Here is a 22,138-nt window from a genome sequence, read left to right as displayed (position 1 = left end):
CTGGTAATTATGTTTTATATCTGATAGCAGCGTGGCAGGTGGGAAAGGAGAGAGCTTCCACCAATAAGAGCAGAGACGCCTGACATTTACATGGATGCAGTACTCTGTTAGCATGTTCCATTCTCCTCTCAGTCAGCAATCAGTTTGGTGTTGTATAACAAACAGGCAAGTCTAGAAACTGAAAATATGTTACCTTTTATTTGACATTGGGAATCTGCCTTATTTGGTATTTGACCGTCTGTAGGTATAACATAAGCTGTGGTTTTGTAGCATGAAGTGGGGAAAAAATGAATTGGGACAAACATTCGGTGATTTTAAAAAGGAATTTCTGCAATAGCTGAATTGCTGTGTTGAGTTTGAAACATTCAAATGAGTAACCTCACATCTGTTGATTTGATTCAAATTCCTGTTTCTTTCCTTCTCTGGATGGTAAAACTTCTATGAAAGATTGCGATCTCTGCTCATAAATAGGCTTCATCAGTGCCCTGCTGTTTCCTGATTGTATGTATACAGCAGTGTCAGATCCAGGCATGTCCATTCTTTCATTTTCATCTCTTTTACATCCGAGCTACAATAATTACCCTTTTAAAAGAGACAAATCCAAGTCAAATTTAGAATGGATTCCATCAAGGAAAGGTCTGTGTTTTTGTTACTCAGATAATGTTTGTTAAAATATTTCAAATGTTGAGCTGTTGACCTTCTCAGGATTCAAAATGAACGTCACTGCAAGCTAATCTTAAAAAGTAAACCTGACCAGACAGAGAACTCCCTTGGAGCTACAACTGACAAGGTCAAAATCCCAGGCCCTTCAGATTTTGTCCTTTTTTGTGTTTCTTCAAATCTCCATTCACCCTCTTGAAAGCTGGGTGCTCATATCTAGTTTCAGTTATTTTCTAATCCAATGCCAGCATAGAACAGAGCCAACTAATTCCAGACCACACCATGCCAAGAAAGTGAATGACTCTCATAGAAACGTATGCAAGGCGAAGGGTAATGAAACCCTGCAAACTGATCTAGATTATGCTGTCAGTTAAATTCCAGATCAAGAATGGTCTTGTTTGATTTGTGTGAGAACACTAATTCTTCCTGCTGCCTTATTTGTAGTCTTAGAGCCTTCCAAAAGAATGGAAACAAAACCAAAACCAAAAAACAAAAAACCCCATAACTATTTATTTATGGTTGCTTGGAAAAATAACTGTTTTCTGAATGAGTTCTTCTGCACTGAAATGTGTTTGCAATTTCAGCAGAGAAAGGTTTCAGGTATTGAAATAGCCACACTGCTTCTCTTCTCCTTTCCCTTTTAAGGATGTAATTTTCATAAAAACTAACTCATGTTCTCATTTGTGAAATGATGCTGGCTGTCATGAATAGCGTGTCAGCGTTCCTTTTGTAATAAATGGATAGGAGGGAGAGAGGGGTTCAGGGGATTTAGGAGGTGGGACAAAGCTGTGCTTTTTGATGACTTAAGTAGAAGCAAATTCAGCGAAAGATAACCCATGGTAGCACTGACAGCTCATGCAGGACTCTGTTTGCTGTCTTTTTTGCTTTTGCAGGCTCCAGTAGTCCTCAGCCGAGATCACCACGATGTGAGTGGGACTGACAGTCCTTACAGAGAAACATCAAACATTTATGATGGATCAGCCTTCTGTGCAGGTCAGCAGAGCACCTGAGACTTGTCTGTGCAGGCAAAAAAGGAAATGCACCTATATATTGAGAGATACACATATATATTTTTGATGTTTTAAAATGTTTTTATTCAAACCCTTCAATCCCAGTTAATCAGACTTTGTGAACTTGGCACGGTAGCTGTCAAGTAATACAGAAATGAATGTGGAGCTACTTAAATAGGAGGGGCTCAGAAGAGTCCTGAAAATTCAGTGGAGATGTACCGAATTTACCTGAATGCAGATGGAGAGCAGTTGGTCTTAGAGAACTGCACCTTGTATTTGATTTTAATTTTGCGCCTCTGTCTTTCCAACAAGTGATGTGAGCAGAGTTATGGCAGGGCTTCCTTGGGATACACAAAATGAAAATCAGATCTCAAATAGCATTTTTCTTAAAGCATGAAGACTCACGGTTCTGTTCACTTATTGCTCGGGAGTTTCTGAAAGGAGCTTTTCTGGTCATAGAGGAAGTACTTGGATAGTAAAAGCACAAGAATGAAGTCAGGAGTTCTGGATTTGATGCCATTCCCTGTTTCTCACTCACAGTGTGACTGAGCAATGTATGTTTGCTGTTCAATATGAGCCTTTAATTCTGCAATCTTGACCTGAACTAACCAGAATCTGCTTTTATGAAATGAAGGAATGGTGCTTTAGAAAAAATAAACCCAACGGATACCAGATTATGGACGTGAAACATGAGTGGAGCACTAAACGTTTCTTTATCTAAGTCTCAATCTTCCATCCATAATTATGGTAATAATTTTAACTCAGTAGTGTCTTCACATGCCATGAATTGACAATCATTCAATGACCCAAGGCAGGAGGATGCAAGTTGCTGTAGAAGGACACTTTATGATTGAGGTAGCTGGGAATACTGAACAACTGCCATTAGGACTGGAAATTCATAATAGAAACAAATTATGGGTCAATGTTCAGGAGAAAAGTTCCCTGCTATCTTAAATGGGCTGCCTGATGAAATGAGGCTTTTAGCAGTGCCTATTAGTCTCACTTCAACATTTTTCTGAGAATGTTGGCTGGTTGCAATGTGCCAGATGGACAGAGGCCTGAAATAATGTTTGTTCTTGCCAAGCTGCACAGAGAACAACAATCCAAACGGATGCCTCCACCGAAGGGCTCAGTCATATAAAAAACACCAGGCAATGCCCTCAGGAGAGGGCAACAGAAACAAGGCCTGCTAAACGCAATTGCTTACTATGCTATCTGTTTTTCTATGAGTTTTCTGAATTACATGAACTATCTGCCTTCTGCAAGAGCTTTTCCAAATCCTAATGGCCACTGATTCTGCTCGTCTTTGAAATCAAGTGAGCCTCTGGAGGTAATTAAAGAACACCTTACATCTCAGGTCTTCCCCTCTCTTCTCTCCTTCCCTTCCTGCTGTTTTAACACCACATTTGAGTTGTTTCCATTGAAATGGCTCTTCTCTGGCACAGAACTTTTGAGTCTCTGCCTGTGTAATTTTGTTCTACAGTAAGTACCTCCATCTGATCCTTGTCAAACCTGGGCCACTGCTGCTCTGCAAAGTGTATTTCAGACATTTACACAGTTAGTGACCTTTATCAAAGCCAAGGAGCTTGACGTTATTACATCGTTATCCCACTTGCCATGCTTCTTTTCCAACCTCCATTCTTATCATCTGCTGGCTGAGGAAGAAAATCGTATGTGTTAAGAATAAAGAGAATTGAATATCTCCCATTCCCTCCTGACAGCACTGCAATTATGATAATTGGGTTATTAAAGTGACATAATGCCAGAGAGAAGATGCCATAATGGGCTTTTGACAGGGTTTAACATAGATTAGTGCTCAAGTAAACTCATTTTTCCATCAAATATATACTAACTGTGGGTTTGCAAGTGTGACCAGTTTGAGTGCTAGCATATTTTTGCTATTAAAAGCAACTGCTTCTGAATTAAACCTGGATAAATGTCTTCAGTAAATTTTACATTGTTGTTCTCCATATGTACCTCTTTTGAGGTATATGCTTTACTACAAACTGTAGTGAATGTATGAAGCTCTAGTGAATATATCAGCAGAAATGATGCATTTGACTTTTTTTTTTTTTTTTTTTTTTTTTGAAACAAACATCCCCTGTGATTTCAGCAGTTCAGGGCAAAATTCTCTGTGGCCAGAGAATGCTGCCATCACACTGCTGCAGTGGAGATGGCAGTGGAAGGAAGTGAGCAGCCAACAGAAAACAAATGCAGCACGTCTGAGCCATGGTAACACCTTTCCTCTCTTCCTAGACATGGCAGTACAAAATTTCGTGGGAGATGCATTCAGAGGAGCAACCTGGGTTGCCTTGCACAACGGCGGTGGAGTTGGCTGGTGAGAACTTGTTGGTGTTCCTAAAGCTGGATTATGAAACCAGTTATCGCTGCTGGGGGAGGAGCAAGAGACAGGAGGGGAGCAGCATACTGTACCACTGGCGTAGTATGGTGCTATGGTCATGGGAAGGGTAGGTTTGGAGGCAAGGGCTGAAAGGATGCGTTATAAGGTGAAGTGTAGTTCTGTATGAGGCTCTTTTAATTCGTTTCCATATGTCAAGAAAAAGTGTTTTGGACATTGGCCACAGCACAGTTTGGATAACTTAATTTGCCAAACAAGGACAGTCTGCTGTGGTTTTCTTGAAGAGATCCCACTTCCAAAGTTGTCTTCACACATGCACAGTCAGAGTGTTAGTGGATGGATTATGTTTAGGTTTCCCCTTAAGCTATATTTAAATCTGTGACCTTAGGACCCCAATATAAATGCCCATGTGCTAAAGTGCAGTGAGGGGTTATTGATGCAAAGCAGCTCAGGTACCAGCAAACCCTCAGTCTTCTTTCTCCCTTTGCGTGTGCTCGGCAGCACGAAAGACCACAGCCACGTCTTCATTTTTTGATGTAGCCGAAGAGAGACAACCCTGTATAAAATACTCTAGTGATCCCTCTCACTTCACTGTTTCATCCAGTTCTGGAACGTGCCAACAGCAGCAAACTAAAGAACTTGTTGCAGATGTTATCCTCAGAGACATTTGATGATAATTATTCCTTGTCCAGATGAGCTTGAGCTAAAAAAAGTTACCCTTCAACTCAGATGCATTCCCTTCCCTGTACTCCTTTGATTTTTTTTCAGTGGAATAACTACTGAATGGAAGGTGTGCAAGAGAAAAACTGAACAATGGGATAAGAAAATGTTGAGGGCTTATATACATGCAGTGAAAAATGTGACTTTACTGATGTCAGTAATAACAACCACAGTAATCAGGACTTTATTCACAACTTCCGAATGGAAAACGCGTGTTGTAATGTCTGCTTACTGTGATCACCTCAGTCACAAACTTGAGATAGCAATGAACTACATCTTTCTGAATGGCTTTAGCTGAATTTAACCTTTTAAAACATCTGCTTCTGGAATACAAGTGAAGAAAAGCAGTTTCTAGTGACTGTTGTGCAAAATATTTTAAGTATTTTCATGATGGCTATTTGCAATCACTGGAACTGAAGAAGTAATTGCTTATGCCACAAATGTTCTTCTGTGCACTGATGATGCTCTGTCAGAATCCAAAGGATACGAATGATCTTGTTCCCTGTCTCCGGCCTCTGCAAAGCCAATCCCTCCTGCACGCTTCTCACCCTCTCAGCAATGCAGACTGGCTGCATGGTGAGACTGCCCTGGCTCCTAGCTCCTTATACATTATTGGAAAGAAGCGATCCCTGAAGGCAGAGCAAAGGTGCTGTCATCTGTGTACTGAACTGGAAAACTAGCGAGTGGCTGTTCCCTGAAATCAAAATATCCACAGAAAAGCAGGGCTTGATTATCCTCTTACCCAGTTCCTGTGGCTGCTTAGGGTTCTCACTGCAGAACAGTATCTGCTCACCTTGCTCTCTGGAGTGGTCATAGCCTGTGTGATTAAATGACTGTGCTTCAGTGTAGAAAGTGGAGCCTGAAAATAAGGCTTGTCTTTGCACGAGCCTTAGAAAACAACCATGCTGAGACTCAGATGTGCTAACAATGCTGTGTCATTACATGCCATGGTCTGTGGAGCCCCAAAAGCCATGCAGGACAGGTGGTTCTGTTTGGGTTAACTAATCCCAGTACCACCCTAGCCAGTTAGACCTGCGCCCCTTGGCCTTCTAAGGAGAAAAAGAACAATTTGAAGGTGGGAAAAGAAGCAAAACCATCCCCCAACCATTACAAATTACTTTCCTTGCTGCAAAGATGGATGCTTTTAGATTTTAGGACTGATTTGCTTCCTCTAGGGAGGTAAAGATACAGCTGACTTTGCCACGAAGAAATTTCCGCGTGCCTGGTAAAATCTCTTTGTCAGTTGATGTGGAGGTGTGAAAGTGCACGTGGAAGCTTATATGGATATGGATGTATGTGGATATATACACATTCAAATGTGTGTAATTAGAAGGAAATCAAGTTGTCATTGGACTACTTCTTTTTTGGGAGATCAGAAACAGCTATTGCACTGCGTCCAGCTCCCAGTCCTCCCTGCAGAAGCTGGGCTTGGCTGGAGCTGCTGACAGATCTGCAATTTCTTCTGTATGAGACCAGAAATTCTGTGCTGTAGCCTTGTGGGGCAAAGGGGGGGGGGGAGGGGGGAGGAAAGCCAGGATTGATATTCATTTAGCTGGAATCTGCATCATGTGCTGTTTGAGAGACTTAAGATTAGCATAGTCTTGACTGTGATTATTGCAAGTGAATGTTATTCATTTCTTGCTGCCTGTTTTTTTTTTGCAGAATGAATAGCGCAGGGTCTGAGTAACCTGTAGTACAAGAAGGCAGAAGTAATTTAAGAATTGAATTGCTCTGTTGACGGTGTGACATCTTGTTTGTGAGGGAGGCCTTGTTTTCTTTGATCACCTTGGAAGGAGACATCTGGAAATTATAGGAGGCAGCTTAGGTCAAAATGCCACATGTTTCTCTAATTACCTGAAAATATGACCCAATGCTAATGAAGGCAGAGAACTCCCCTTTAAAAGTGAGAGGTTTTGCTAGAGAATCCATTCTAACAAATGGTGGCATTCAATTTGAGTGACTTTTAGACAGTAGGACAGATTCTGATGAGTGATTCTGATTTACATTGGAGTAACTCCATGGAAATTGATGGAGAGACTGTAAATTTATGGAGTGCAACTGAGATCAGACACTCGCTGCTCATGCCTGAGCTTCAAAGGATGCTCTTTGGGATGCTGTGCACAGAAGGGATCTCTGCCACTGAAAGAACATCAGCTGCCAATGTGGCAAATCTTTATAAAGCATCACTCTGGAGGCCTCTTGCTGTCAGATACTGTCAGTGGGCTGCCCTGAGGTGTGATCGTACTGTGATCCCGATTGCACTGTGATGCCATACTGATTCTAAAAGCAGAAATGGCAGGAAGTGCAAACGTTTGGATGCTTGTTTTCATCCCCAAATGAGACGAAGAGCAGATTTAAAGATTTCTCACAATAAGAGCTGTTTGTGTTACTGTTGAGTGTTGATCAGAAAGAATCATTTTGTGTCAGAGTTTACAGTATTCAAACACCTCAGCTGAAAACATGACTGAAATTTTCTTGCTGAAGAAGGAAACATTCATCTGCTGACATTCTGCTATGAGAATTGTCAGTTACAAGGAAACTGTGCTTTTGAACAGAAAATGTTTGTAACAGTAGTATATCTAATAAAGTGGAAGGAATTGCAGTAAAGGTCTCACAGTGACTGTGAGAGCTGGAGCTGAGAGTTCTTTGCTCAGCTATGTGGTAAGGTCCTGCTTATCACACAGGCAGTGCATATAACGAGTGAAAGGGAATGAGCATCACGTAAGTACATTGCATTGCAGTGACAAGGGGAAGACATGAGTGCTGGGTTCAGGAAGCAGATCTCAAGTCTGTGAGGCTCCAGTGCAGCATCATTTTCCCATTTCCTAAGAAGTTCCAGTTAGTGCTGGGAAACAGACAGTAAGAAATTATTCTTGTCTGGATTGGAGGACACCTAATTCTGTCTGACTCATAGGTATTTCTGATGTCACTTGTAGTAAATTTTGTGGATGTATTCATTATATTAAGTACAAAATGCAGAGGGCGAGACCCTGCCTCCAGAACCTCTTTTAGTCTGTCCTGCCACGTGTTGCTGTAGGTAGGATATGCCCCATCTCATACACTGCTGATGCTGAGTTATAATGCAAGAAGTCTCTTACAGATTTACAGCAACCAATGATTTTCCAACTGAATTTACCATATGCAACCAAACAGGAACTTGAGCGGACCAGATTTTGAAGTGAGACAAGATGTATTTCCCCTGTCCTTATAAAACCAGACTGCTATTTGTCCCACATACAGTCTGTTAGTTTGTAGTATATTTCTTCTACCAATAAATCTGCTTCCTCAAGTGTTGGCACTGCAGTTTCTACACATCTATGTATCTCATACAGAAATAAATGCTTTTGAAATGATCAAGGCAGATGTGCATGAAGTGGTGCTTAACACTTTTTTAATGAAACGCTCATGTTTGTCCCAAGAGAATATAAACAGATCCATCTGTCTGCTTCAGTAAGCACACAGTCCTCACTGTCCTATGGACATGGCAAGCTCTGGCATAGAAAACACAAAGAGCTTAACCTTCAAACTACTGAGATAAGTAACTCTTTAGTCCACCAGGAGTATTTTTTGTATGAAAGGTCACTGCCAATGCCTTATTCAGCACCATTTCTACAGTATTCTCATCCTTCTTCCTCCAGTGCAGCTGAACAAATCCACAATGTTTTGGGGGATTGATTTGCATTCTTTTGATTTGAATTCTTACATTTCTGGTTTTTTTTTGTTTTTTTTAGGGGTGAAGTGATCAATGGGGGATTTGGCCTGGTTTTGGATGGGTCCACGGAGGCTGAAGAGCGAGCTAAGATGATGCTCAGCTGGGATGTTTCCAATGGGGTAAGCAAAATTCATTATACTACACTACCTGCACTACACCATACTAACTTCTAACTTCTAGATCTAAGTGTCTTTAAAGGAGGAGGAATAATTTGAACGTATTCCCTGTCTCAGATCTGAAATATCTTTACTACTGATATTCTACTGATATTCTACTGATATACTAATATCTAAACTACTGAGGAAGAAGGAGAACAATTATATCAATTTGTAGATTAATGAAGACACACCCTTAGCAAGCACTGTGTATCACAGACAGCCTTTTAAAAACCCAATAAATCTCTTGCTGCTCTGATTTATTGCAAGGAAAAGCCCTGCTCCTTCACGTACATATTTAAAAAGGACAATCTGGGAACATTACCCCATTATATAAATGACTAAAAAGAAACTGTCGTGCACTCTTGAAATATACTGCCAGGAATAATCACAGGTGAGTGGCAGGGAAATTGACTCGTTGACTTGAGAGGTCGTTTCTAGTTGTTATGATCCTGAGAACTTCTTACGAGCCTTATGTTAATCAAATACTTAAATATTTTGCTAAGTTGGAACTGAGGGATTTTTTTGCTCAAACACTTTTGTGTCCGAATCTTTCAGATACTGATACGTGATTCATAATGCAGAGAACTGTAAGGCACTGAACACAAGGAAGCGCTTGCTTCCTTGTAAGCACTCCTTCCTTATGTTTCCGGTGTTTTTCTTCATCTGGCAAACTTTTCTTGCACACAGGTCAAAATGCAGAAGGGCTTATAGTTCCCTGTCTGTGGAGCTTCTCTTGTATGCGGGCAGAGAATTTGGCCTCTTGATTTCGTATTTTGAAAATGCACTGGGTAAAATTTGCCCTTTTAAATATTTATTCAACTAAAAAGCATCAGTTATAAAAATCATACTGTTATCTAAAGCAACTGCTTGTTGTACAGAACTGGGATGGAGTACGGAGTGTTTTGTAGAGGGAATTCTGTGAAGTTTATAAACCTGGCTCTACCACTGTAATCAGTCCAGCAATGCAATTCTGCATGAAAATGCATCAAGTCCATCCAAATGCTACTCGTATCAATGAAGTAGGCTTTAAAAAAGAAAGCTATCAATAGGGAAACTAGAAACTGGTAGAGAGTTGAAAGATTTATTGTGATGAATGGGGTGCCAGTGTTTGCACAAATATCACAACATTTGCACAGAATTGCACAATTTGCAATATTTGCACAAAATGGGACGTGGTATGGAAAATGGGCAATTTTTACACATTGATTTTCTGGTCTGACAGGTTGCGAGGCGCTGCTGGTCAGGTAATGGCTACGCGTATGAAACCATCTGCCAAGCAATGAAAGACAGTGCTGCGCTGAAGGTGACTCTTCCTCAAAAAGTGGTGGATGAGAACATCTTAGAACAAGCCCTCAAATGTTAGTGGTATTCCAACTGCAATGTTCTCCTGGTAGAAACGTATGATAAAATGTGCAAATGATAAAAGCCTTGCAATTGTTTCTGTTTTCCTTTTAACCATTAAAAGAGCATATTTGGGGGAGTATTTGCAATAGGAAATTTCTCCTTGTAAGGGACAAAATTTCAGTTCCTTTCCTTGAAATAAAACTAAAAAATAATAATCTAGCTGTCCAGATGCAACCGAGAGAAATGTCTTATTTTGCATTTCAACTTCCCATAGTATGGTGTTAACAGTACCTCACTGCATTCTGCGATAGGCAGGGAGCTTACTCATGGTGACCTGTGCTGGCTGCTGCAGGTGGGGAGTGAGGAGCTGCACTATTTGAACTGTGGGGTCTCAAGAAACCAAATAACTTTAAAACCCTGTGGCATTTTGGTACTTAACAAGTGTGTGTGCTGCACCCACACATTGCTTCTGGTGCCAGTTAAACAGTACACCTGGTGTGCTGTGTGTTGTTTTTTTTTCTTTTAAATTTCAGTAGTCAGTCATTTACTTTGTTCACATAAAGTGTACATCTCCAGATGAGCAGTGAGAGGCTGGCATCTGCTTGCAACCAAACCTTCTGTGAAGTGCATTTTGCAGTTCACCAGAATTGCTTTACACTGTGGAAAAAAGCACGCATTGACAAGTTACAGCACTGAGACGTGAGCAGTTGCCAGCCAGATTTGACAGCCTTTCTTTAACATATGTTAGGCATTACCTATTAATAATCACACTGGGGTGGTATCTTGGTAGCTCTACCTCATACAACCGCTCTAGTTGTAGCCCAAAAGAACTGGGGCACTGTTTGTCATAGGGAACATCCAGAAAATACAATGTCTTTGTGTACTATGGAAGTACAGGAACGTACTATGGAGCTGCTCTATAGTCATCTTAATTGTGAGTTGAAAAATCTACCACAGAAAATGTTGAAGAAATATTATTATGGATTGTTCACCTTTGTGTTATTTAGCACTGTGCTAACAGTAACCTGTCACTCCCTGCTGGGATGAAGCAGCTTGTGATTTCCAACAGGCAGAAGCCATAGGCCTGGCCAGGGCAAAAACTCCTTGAGCTCTTCTGAGTGTCCTTGTTTTTCTGCAGTTTGCAGAGAAACTGGGTCTATGAATGGACAATTGTTCTGCCTCACTCTGTGGGGACGCTGATGTCATTTCTAGGCAGATGACCTCAGTGCTGGAAAAGCTCATTACAGGCACAGCAGTCTCCTTCAAAACACACATCTGCAGTCACTGTATCAGACCAGATAGTAGATAACAGAGGAGATTAATTTCTGTAGTGAGGTTTGAAGCTTGCCGCAGGTTGATTTGACATCCTTCCATCAGGGATGCACCTCTGGGTTGAGCACTAAAGGCCTAGGCTGGCCTTTATTTTCATAGATTCATTAAGGTTGGAAAGACAATTATCATTCCCAAGTCCAATCCTAACCCACTTCCACCATGCCCATAACCACATCCCTCGGTGCCACATCTCCACAGCTCGTGAACCGCCTCCAGGGATGGTGACTCCCCACTCCCTGTGCAGCCTGTGCCAGTGCCTCACCACTCATTCTGAGAAAGTTTCCCTAACGTCCAACCAGAACCTCCCCTGGCACAACTTAAGGCCATTTTTCTTCTACAAAAAGGAAGGAAGTGAAGGAAGAGCGCAGTGCACGCACCTCTGCAGTGAGACCAGGAGCACCGGCAGCAGCCACAAGCAGGGCTGACCCAGGCCCTGTGACAGCTCGGGGATTTCAGAGGAGGCTGAGCTCAATCACCCAGGCTGAGGCTGCACAGACAGCTCTGCAGCTGCAGGGGGGAGCTGTGTGCACACAGTTGTACTGCAGGAAGCATCAGCACCCTGCAGCCACCTGCGGCTGGACAGCAGCTCGCCTTGCTTGCGGTCCGAAATTCGATGCAGAATAGCTCTGGGGAAATAATTTGCCCTCTGGAAGGATCACAGCACCATCTGCTGGGACTGCTCGAAGGGCTCACAGCCGCCGGAGCCTGATTCCCACCACAAGGATGGCTTGATTCTTCCTTCTGCTCAAGACTGGAGAGCCGGAACAGAGCTGAAAATGAGAATGAAAAGTAGAATGAAAAATAAAACAACAAAGCACTCAGCTACCTTTCTTTAGCTAGATGTGTAGGGCCTGATTCCAACCAACGCCACTATCAGAGTATGGTTTCAGAGCTCCTTTCCTACCATCACACTTTCCCCGTCCCTCTGTCCTCCTTCCCTTCCTCCTTCACACCTCATTTCCCTCTGCGGTCCCTCGCTCCCCGAGCTGTCCGGCTCTGAGGCTCCCTGAGGCACGAGCAGCCCCACTCGCTCCCAGCAGGAGCTCCGCTCCCCTCAAGCCCTCTGCCACACCACACCCCCGGCCCGAGCGGCCCCTTTCCGCCGGAGCCCCGCTCCGTAGCTCCGCACTCCGGGTTTCCCCGGCTCCTCCCGCTCCACTCCGCTCTGCCGTTCCGCGTTTCCCCGCCGACCGCGCCAGGCCCCGCCCCCCGGCTCCGGTTTCAGCCGCTGCTACAGGGACCCCCAAGATGGAAACGCAGGGGCTGCCCGCCGCGGAGGCGGCCCGGGCCCGGCCCGGCGCCCAACATGGCGGCCCCGCCGCGCCGCCCGCCGCCCCGGGCCGCCCTCCGCCTCCGCCCGACTGGGACCCGGCGGCCTCCGCCGCCGCCTCCTCCTCTGCCGCCAGCAGCGCCGCGTCGGGCCTCTACGTGAGCTTCCCGGTGCTGCTGGTGGAGGAGAAGCCGGAGCCCGGCACCGGTCCGGCTCCCGGCCCCAGCGCTCCGCCGGCGGGCGCCGCGCCCGACAGCGACGGGCTGCTGCTCGTCCTCAACGTGGTGCGCGGCAGCGCCGAGCCCGGCTCGGGCGGCGGGGAAGCGGGGCGCGCCCGGCCCGGCCCTCCGCCCGCGGAGCCGCCCGAGGAAGGCCCCGGCTCCGCGCCGCCGCCGCCGCCTCCTCCGCCTCCTCCTCCCCCGCCGCCCCGCGACGGCGACGGGGACGGCGGCACGGAGGACGGCTCCTTCTCGGGGACCATCACCATCAACAACCAGAGCCTGTTGGTGCGCATCGAGAACGGCGTGCTGACGTTGGGGCCCGGCGCCGAGCAGGCCGAGCAGGCCGCGAGCGCCGCGCCGCCCCCGGCCCCGCCGCCTCCGCCCGCCGCCTCCGCCGAGCCCCCGCCGGGCGTCCCGCGGCCGCGCTCCCCGCCGGCCTTCCCCTGCCCCGAGCCGCGCTGCGGGGAGGCCTTTCCCCGCAAGCAGCAGCTGCGGCTGCACCGCCTGACGGCGCACGGAGGCGGAGGGGAGGACGGCCGGGGGGCGGCGGCTGGGGGGCCGGCGCGGCCGTTCGGCTGCCCGGTGCCGGGCTGCGCCTGGTCCTTCGCCACGGCCTACAAGCTGCGGCGGCACCTGCACTCGCACGACAAACTGCGGCCCTTCGCCTGCGCCGCGCCCGGCTGCTCCAAGCGCTTCACCACCGTCTACAACCTGCGGGCCCACAGCCGCGCCCACGAGCAGGAGGCGGCGCACAAATGCGAGGCGTGCGGGCAGCGTTTCCCCAGCGCCGCCCGCCTCGCCGCCCACCGCCGCCGCAGCCACCTGGAGCCCGAGCGGCCCTACCGCTGCGACTTCCCCGGTAAGCCGCGCCCGGAGCCGGGCTCGCGGGGCTCCGTGCCTGTCCCGTCCGTCCCCGTAGGGCCGCCCTCGGGTTAGCCCGGGGTCCCAGCTGTGCTCGTTTTGCTTCCTTGCCGCTTCTTTTTCCTCTCCTTTTGGAGCCTCCGGGAACGCCTCGCTCCTTGACACCCTCGTTAACAAGGGGGAGGTTTGGGATCGGGGGGTGCTGCTGTGCCGGGGTGGTGGAACACCAGCAATGGAAGCGCCAGCCTTGGGTTGTGCACCTTACACAGGCTTAGGTTGCCTGCTTTGGCTGAGTAACTGTAACCCCTCTTTGTCTCTTCTGGGTCTGAATATAATATTGAGGGCTATTAGGAAAACTTTCTTCTCAGAAAGAGTGCACTCAGAGGGAGTGGTGGAGTCACTGTCCCTGGAGGTGTTTGGGAGCCGTGGAGATGTGGCACTGAGGCATGTGGTTGTTGGCATGGTGGTTGTGGGTTGACAATTAGAATCAATCTTAGAGAGCTTTTCCGACCTTAATGATTGTAGGAAAGCATCCTTCCTGGCTCACTTGCATACCAACCTGGTGCATGTTTCCTGTCTCTCCATAGGCTGTGAAAGAACGTTTATCACAGTGAGCGCCCTGTTCTCCCACAATCGGGCCCACTTCAGGGAGCAGGAGCAGTTCTCCTGCTCGTTCCCAGGCTGTAACAAGCAATATGACAAAGCGTGTCGGCTGAAAATCCACATGAGGAGCCACACAGGTACTCACGAAGGCAGCGTGTGCCTGGGGAAGGCACATAGAGGATGGGCTGTGAACAGTGGGATTTGGTGTGTTGGAAGGGCTGCAGGGCACAGAGGTGGGAGGGATGGTGTGGTCTGTCGTGTGCTTGTTGCTGTCCTTGGCTTTCCTGGTTTCGTGGTTCTGCAGTTTAAGAAGTGTCATTTTGATTAAGTGAAGGGTCATAGAAGTGATGCAACTAAGCTCTTCATATTGTAATAATCAGCATAGAGCTGTGGTCATGAAAGCAGGAAAAGAGCTTCCAGTCATTTATTTTGAATAGTGCTGTCACTGATTATCTGAGCACATTCAAGGTAGTTGTGGAGTACTGGGGAAGTATCTGGGGGAGAATGGGGAGAGCACTGAGAAAGGTCAGGTTTTGGAAAACAGACAAGGAAAGGTACAATGGGCTGTATTGAATGCAAAGAGCACAAAACTGAGACCACAGGTTTTTGATTGGATGTGCTAATAACGAACGATCTGTGCTCCGTGATGCATATGGAGATGTGCAGTGGCCTTGAGATAAAGAAAGTGATGACTGTAGAGGAGGGGAGAGGGCATCACTGCTTGTATGTGATTTACCCGAGGTGGTGGTTGAGTCTTGTAGTCTTGAAATAACTGAATTTAAGCAGCAGTGGGGATTTCTTAATCAAATACCAGTGTGTGATGTCGTATTGTTAATGTGACTTTTCTTTGCTTAAGGTGAGAGGCCTTTTATCTGCGACTTCGAAGGCTGTGGCTGGTCTTTCACCAGCATGTCCAAGCTGTTGCGACACAAGAGGTAGCGTTTTCAGATTGTGCTGTTTATTTTAAGTCCCTCTCTGTTTGTTAGGTTTTGTTTTTCCTTCCAGTACTCAAGCAGTGGATGTGGTCTTGTTGATAGTGATTCTGTTTGTTTGTAGGAAACATGAAGATGACAGGAGGTTCATGTGCCCGGTAGAAGGCTGTGGGAAGTCCTTCACAAGAGCAGAACACCTGAAAGGCCACAGCATAACCCACCTCGGTACAAAGCCATTTGAATGCCCAGTAGAAGGTACTGCTCAGCTCTTGCATTAACTAGTAACTGGTGTGTGCTGCGTAAATAGAGGAAAGCTGTGTGCTTTTCCCCAAACACAAGCTAGTTACAGGATCAGAGGGAGACTTCTAACAGAATCTGAAGAGATAAAACTGAAGGTCCATCACTTCAGTTGGATTCCAGGAATGTAGAAGGTTGGGTATGATCTGGAGTATTCATCTTCACAAAGTAAAACAGCTCTTCTTGGTGGCTGTTTCTCCTTTTAATGGTTTTACCAGCAGTTGTCACCAAGCATTTTCACTTAAAATGCCACAGCAGGGAAGGAATATATTGAGTGACTTAGCATTTCTTCTTGTCAGAAGTGGCTTGCTGAGCTGTCCTATCCACTGAGATGTCCTATGATGTAAAACGAGAGGTCGTATATTTGGCTTTCTTCTGAGTCCTCTGAATGTATGTCCAGATGCTACAGACCAACAGAGAGTTCTGCAGCACTGCTGTGATTTGTTTTGTAGAGACACTAAGCCTGAACGTCAGGCTGAAACGAGCTGAGTCCTTAAAGCCATCTGTATCTTCTTGCAGGCTGTTGTGCAAAATTCTCAGCACGGAGTAGTCTGTACATTCATTCCAAAAAACATCTTCAGGATGTGGACTCTTTAAAGACTCGCTGCCCTGTGTCCAGCTGTAATAAATTGTTCACTTCCAAGCACAGTATGAAGACGCATATGGTCAAGCAACACAACTTCAGCCCAGGTAGGGGATTTGTTTCAAACTGTGTGAGGTGCCGCAGACCAACTCAACGTCTCTAAAAGCTTCTTCCTCTGATCATTCATATTCTTTCATTCTCAGTGTCTGATGAAAGCTCTTTTAAATTTTCACAACTCCTCATGGTAAGTCAAACTCTTTCCTTCTTTCTTTGTCCCAGCGATTAAAAATGTCCAAACTGTATTCCATTGCAGATCTCCTGACGCAGCTCGAAGCAACCAGCTCCCTCACACCCAGCAGTGAGCTCACCAGTCCAGGACACAGCGACCTCAGCAACATAGACCTCGTTTCCCTATTCTCCAACGTGTCCAGCAACAATTCGGGAATCTCAACAGACATGGCGCTAGTGAACTCTGGAATCGTCACCATAGATGTTGCCTCAGTAGGCTCAACTCTTGGAGGAAACCTGCCTGTCAGTAGCAGTTCTTTAAGCCAGGCAGTCGATCCCTTGATACTGGTGGCCAGCAGCGATATGCCGCAGAGCCTGGACAGTTCTCTCTTGCTGGGAACTGGGACAACAGTTCTACAGCAAAGCACTTTAAATTTGGATGATGTACAGACTGTCAACGCTGAAGCCTTGGGTTCACTGGCATCGTTGTCAGTGAGGAATCCCAGTCAGGATGTGCACGGTTTGACATCCAGCAATAATTTAACAATTGACACAGCCACTTTGACTCCTTCTAGCAGCCTTGGTGGTACCAATGTGCCTGAGTTACTGACACCAACTAAAATGGAACGGAATTTGCTTCCCAGCTCGGATGTTGTTGGTCAGCAAGAGGGCAGCAAAGTAGTGACTCAGTTTGTTTTCTCCAACCCTCCAGGAAGCTACAGCGCTCAGAAAGAAATGGATCTTAGCACAATGACTGGCAGCTCGTTTTTGGTACGCAGTAGCTATATTCATTTACCCTTAGATGACTGAGACGCCCTGAATTTGGGGATATCCACTGCTACTCACACCTTCCAGGCAGGCTTTTCTTTTGGTTTCTGCAGGTGATGTGCTTTGGCTGGTTTTTGATGAAGGTTGTAGAATGTGACATTGATCAGTGTGTTGTCAGAAGTAGCTGCAGTGTGGTGATGAGAAAATTTGGAAGAAAGATTAAGAAAAATTGGAATTCTGGTGGGGAGAGTGAAATGAAGGCTTTTTAGAGTAGGGGTTTTAGAAAGCAACCATCCATTTATCTGAGGATGAAATGGGATTTGCAAGAAAACCCAAGTCCAAGAAGATGTGGTATCTCACGTTACTTACATGCAGGGAAAGATTTTGCACTGGGAGAGAAACTGAAACGTTTTCTCCTCAGCCTTCATTCCTGTAGCTGTTTCAAATACTCTTCCCTCTTTGCTTTATCATGTTGTTGGAGGCCTGTTTGTTTGCAGCATGAAGTGTTCCTTCTATTGCCGTGTTTACCCTATTAAAATATGAATGTTTATAATTATGAAGATAATTTCCTTCTGTGTTGAACTCCAGATATTAAATACAGGGAACTCATGGAAACTAATCAGAAGAGTTTGGGAATATAGAGTTCAGTATTTGCAATATAAGATAACCACTACTGGGAACTCATCAGTATGGTTTCATTGTCTTGGCTTTTTCTTGCATTCAAAATATTTGCATTTCTTGGCTTTTTTTCTTTTTTTTTTTTTTTTTTTCCTCTTCTTTTTTCTTTTAAACTTAGGAGAGCAGTGGGTCTGCGAGAACAGACTACAGAGCCATTCAGCTGGCCAAGAAGAGAAAACAAAAAGGGAATGGGAGCAGCACAGGTGAGAAAACATTGCGTTATATGTGCTAAAACAATTATAAAAGGGTTTGGCAGTGAAATAGGAACAGGTATCTGAGTACACTTTTAAGTACCATATCCATTTATTGGTAGTTAAAATAATTATGCACACGGTGTGCCATCTGTTAAGTGTGGAACACCAGTTCCACAGTAAGCTTGCAAAGAAATCTTATGTTCCGTGGTTGTTATAAAGGTAATATCCCTCTGTCCCTTCATCTGCTTTTGATTTTTGTTATTAAAGCAACCAAAAGAAGACGTTTTTTTACTTTCCATTGTTCATGCTTTTGATCGTACCTTGTGGGTTCTCTTCTGTTCTGTATAGATAATGAAGAGATCAGCAGGATTTGCTGTGCTTCTTTTTTTGCATAGTAACAACGTCTATGCAGCATTAAGGAATTATTTCGTATTTATTTCTTCAGTTATCTAGAAATACTCAAAACTCTCTGTTACGCAGAAGCTTTGTAGAGAGCAGGGTGATATTTTAGGTCACCATTTCAGATGTGTTGCCTTTCTCTTAAAAAGTAAAAGCTGTCTGATGTGGATTTGTCAGATGGGATGTGATTGGTAGCTCACTGTGCTGGGAGACAATCTCAGGTGTCTGAATTACATCTGCCCCCTGGTGCTGTGATGGAAAATCTGTTCTGTTTTATATATGGTTTAGTTCTCACTGCCTCTTGTATCTGTAAAAGGGAAGGTGATAATTGTTAAGGTAAGTGAAGTGACTAGTTCTGCATTGAGCATCGTGACACACTGTTCATTATATAATCTGTACCTGTTCATGTTGTCTGGTTCAGTGAGACGACATGCAGATACAGAGCTGCTTTATGAAGCTTAGTGCTAAGTGTGCTTGTATCATAAAATGCGTGCATGTGCCCAGTGTTGGGACATTTGTTTACACAGATGATTGTACTAAATCTGCACCTGTTTCTAAAGTGGTCTCACAACATCCCTGTTTCCTTTTTCACTCTGGTCTGCTGGTAGTCAGCCTTCACCAGCTGCTGTTGCCTTAATGCCATGATGTGATTCTCACAGTGATCACAAGTCTTGTATTTCTCATTAGTTTAGCTAGGCGACATAAGCACCGTAGAGTGAAGTTTGTTTTTACAATGAAGTTATCCAAGCCTTTTATTTACTTAGATTAAAAATCAGACAAACAGATGACAGGATTTTATCCATTAAGTTGGTTTTTTATTACCTTGGTGGCTTTCAGCTAGCTGTGTAAAGCTGGTTCAGCCTGTCCTTCATATTTCTGGAAGTAGATGAGCTTCACTATGGTTTATTATTATTATTTTTATGATTTGAAAAAAAATGATGTACATAACTTTTCAGGAAATAAACAGAAAAATAAAAATTGGAAAATGCAATTTCACTTCCCGATTCCTTTCTGTAGCTGTGCAAACGTGTCAGCATTTCTGTGCTACCAGAGGGGAGAGCCCTAAGCTTAGTGGTTTGTGGTGTGGTTCTATGCCATTCATGTAAAATAACTGCTCAGTCAGCACTTGGAGTTCAGTGACTGATTGCTGTGGCCTTTTTGCTGTCAGATGGTGCTTAATTACACTGTACTGTTCCATGCATTTCCCGTGTCGTGTGATTGGTGGTGCAGGGTAAACTGACTGCATAGAATTGAAAAACACGAGCAAGAAACGTTGGCAAATTGCTTCTGACCACCTAAATATTAAACCTTTTTATTTTTTAAGGGACAACTGGCTCTGGTCAGAGGAAAAGCAAGGGTGGTAAAGTAAGCCCCACCAATTTCTCATCGTCCGCTCCCGGTGGTCGGCTGGGTGGCAGCGTTGTTCTGCCGAATGGAGGGCTGACGATAAGGGACCCTGCAACGGGAGCACAGTATGTGCAAATTCAGCTTCTTCAGGTGAGAACTGAGGAGAGGAAACATCTTTACCTTATTATTCTAACTGGAGCATCTGTAGAAGAATCTAAACGTGTACTCTTCGAGATGGAAATCGGAGGTCTTCAGTGTGTGCTCTGTTCGTCGGGGCACTTGCCCACACTCTCATGGGAAGTTTATAAGTAAAGTGGCTTTAGAGAGGTCTGGAAAAGCCTGAAAACAGCTGATTCAATCATGCAACTGCTGGGACTAGAACCAATGGGCTGTGGAAATAGATGTTTTTATTTTGTTAGTGCTAATATTTTCATTCCAGCCTGGATCATACAGTGGGCACTGTAGCTGCAGGGGGGAGCATTCTGTTCATCATCCTGAGTGCAACGTTTTCTTCCAGTCTTTGCTGAGAATGTGTGTGCTCTATTCTTGTTCCCTCTTTTCACTGAATGTCTTACATTGCTCCATCTCTCCCATACACAAAGTTAATAAGGATGATGTGAAGATTCCCACAACGTGAAGTTTCAGCTGAAACTGATTTTCCTCTTAACAGCTGAAATAAAAATTTAAGATTTCTCTGTCTAGAAGCAGCTAGTATCTGTGTGGACTGATTAGTGGAGTATTTTAAACAGTACACTTGTAGCCTGGTACATACCTGTGTAGTATCCAGAGAGATGATAGGTTCTTTTTGCTTTATTCCTAACAAGATTTGATACATAAGAAGCAATGGGGGGAATGCTTTGTCTCTTTCTGATGGGTGTAAATGCAACTTTTCTGTTAAGTAGCAGCTTCACGTAGCACGGTGAATCTTGTAGCTTATGTCTGAGCCTTAAATATAATGGAAGGTGAACCTTTCCTTCCCTTTTAGATCTGGACAATTTTCCTAGTTGATTATAATAGGGACAATAGGTTGTGTACTGAATAAGGTTTGAATTTAAGTGGTAGTTAGGATTTGTCTTATCTTTGTGGATGTAGGCCTTGTACAGTGCAGTGGCTTCATCAATTTTTTAAGACTCTGGGGCTGAGTGGAATTTATTGTTCTGAGATGCTTCGGAGTCTTCTAACAGCATCACATTTCTGCCTTCACAGGATGATCCCTCAGGAGAGGGAGATTTGCCCTTTCAGCTGAGCTCTCAGTCCTCCTCATCACATTCTCAGCTTACGGTGGATTTACCTGTTCACATACTTCAGGTACAGCATATCAGAGCCATTGGGTTTTATGGCCTTGCTTGAAAAGTGAATAGTTCATTCTAAACACCCATGTTCTGCGTAATGGAAACACCTTGTTTACTATGAGGAGTTCAGATTCAATTGCAGGAAGTAGAGAAGTGTACTGCAAGAGTTATCTTGTGTGTGTTACCAACCTTTGACATGTCACAGGTGGTTGTTTTTGTACCTCTATTAGTGGGTAATGAATAACAAAATGTTACTCATTTATTACTGGAGTGTCCCATCCTTATTATCTTTATCTATCCTGTAGATACTGCGCAGGTCAAGATTGAGTATCAGAACTGATATGTGTGTAATGGTCTGCAGGAAGGATGGGAAGTGAGAAAACAAAATCTTGATCCTAAATGTCAGAGAGGTGTCTACATGGGAATGGCAGTTAGATGAAAAAAAACAGAGAAGCGGTGTCTGAGTGGGTCACCAGAGTAGGAAAGCTTTGGAACAATTCAAGCAATTCAGAGCATTTCTCTGATCTCAGGTTAATGTCAGGATGTTCTTACTGATAAGCATTAAGAGGTGAAAGTACTGAACTCTGCTGTTTTTGTTTCTTTTTTTTGCTTCAACAGGAACCACACAATTCTGCTGAAGACGATGCAGGTTCTGATAACTCTCAGTTCACTGGAAGCACAATAAACTTACAGGATCTGGAATGACCATTATTAAGGACAGTTACTTGAAAGCCAATTGAGCAATCGTGTCTCGACAAAATAAGATAACTCTGTGGGTCTTCTTCTGAGGAAAATAGGAAAACTAGGAGTACTGGATTATGGTTGTGCTTTTTGCAATTTGCTAAAGGCAGTTACAGCTGAAAGGTTTTCTTAACAAGTGTAAATCCTACTTGATGTGCCTGTGTAGTATAACCCAGCTGCCTAGCGGTCGCAGCCCAGCGCAGGCTGCTGTACAGTGTTGTTTCAGGGAGAAGTACTCGATTAAACTTCAAACTGAGGTAATATTTACTGTTTTCAGAGGAAAGCAAGTATTCTGCAGCTAACAGAAATTAATAATCCTGCCTATGACAGCTCAAACTTTCCTAAAATTTACAGATATTTTACATGCACACACGTGCACACAGATTGTTCTGGCCCCCGTGTTTTGGCAGAAAACTGGAATCAAGTGTC

The 22,138-nt window shown here is 44.7% G+C and overlaps 2 protein-coding genes across 2 annotated transcripts in view; both read left to right on the top strand.

The window, feature by feature from the left end:
• The window catches only part of UROC1 (urocanate hydratase 1), a gene marked incomplete at both ends in the record, with an annotated part of 34,013 nt that extends 24,031 nt beyond the window's left edge, over positions 1-9,982 (top strand). Inside the window, 4 exons of the mRNA XM_079540450.1 lie at positions 1,554-1,653; positions 3,927-4,008; positions 8,481-8,580; positions 9,842-9,982. Coding sequence (XP_079396576.1) covers positions 1,554-1,653; positions 3,927-4,008; positions 8,481-8,580; positions 9,842-9,982 — 423 coding nt within the window. The remainder of the gene's footprint in view (positions 1-1,553; positions 1,654-3,926; positions 4,009-8,480; positions 8,581-9,841) is intronic.
• Positions 9,983-12,543: 2,561 nt separating this feature from the next.
• On the top strand, positions 12,544-21,673 carry ZXDC (ZXD family zinc finger C; the record flags this gene model as incomplete). Its single annotated transcript, XM_079540483.1, has 10 exons — positions 12,544-13,645; positions 14,235-14,387; positions 15,107-15,185; positions 15,307-15,437; positions 15,999-16,169; positions 16,376-17,061; positions 17,855-17,939; positions 19,654-19,826; positions 20,883-20,984; positions 21,587-21,673. 10 exons carry the CDS (start codon positions 12,544-12,546, stop codon positions 21,671-21,673), a joined length of 2,769 nt encoding a protein of 922 aa, XP_079396609.1.
• Between the last annotated feature and the right edge of the window lie 465 nt (positions 21,674-22,138).

The sequence above is a fragment of the Tetrao urogallus genome, assembly GCF_951394365.1.
Source record: "Tetrao urogallus genome assembly, chromosome: 10".
Classification (NCBI taxonomy): domain Eukaryota; kingdom Metazoa; phylum Chordata; class Aves; order Galliformes; family Phasianidae; genus Tetrao; species Tetrao urogallus.
This window is presented reverse-complemented; position numbering and strand designations above follow the sequence as displayed.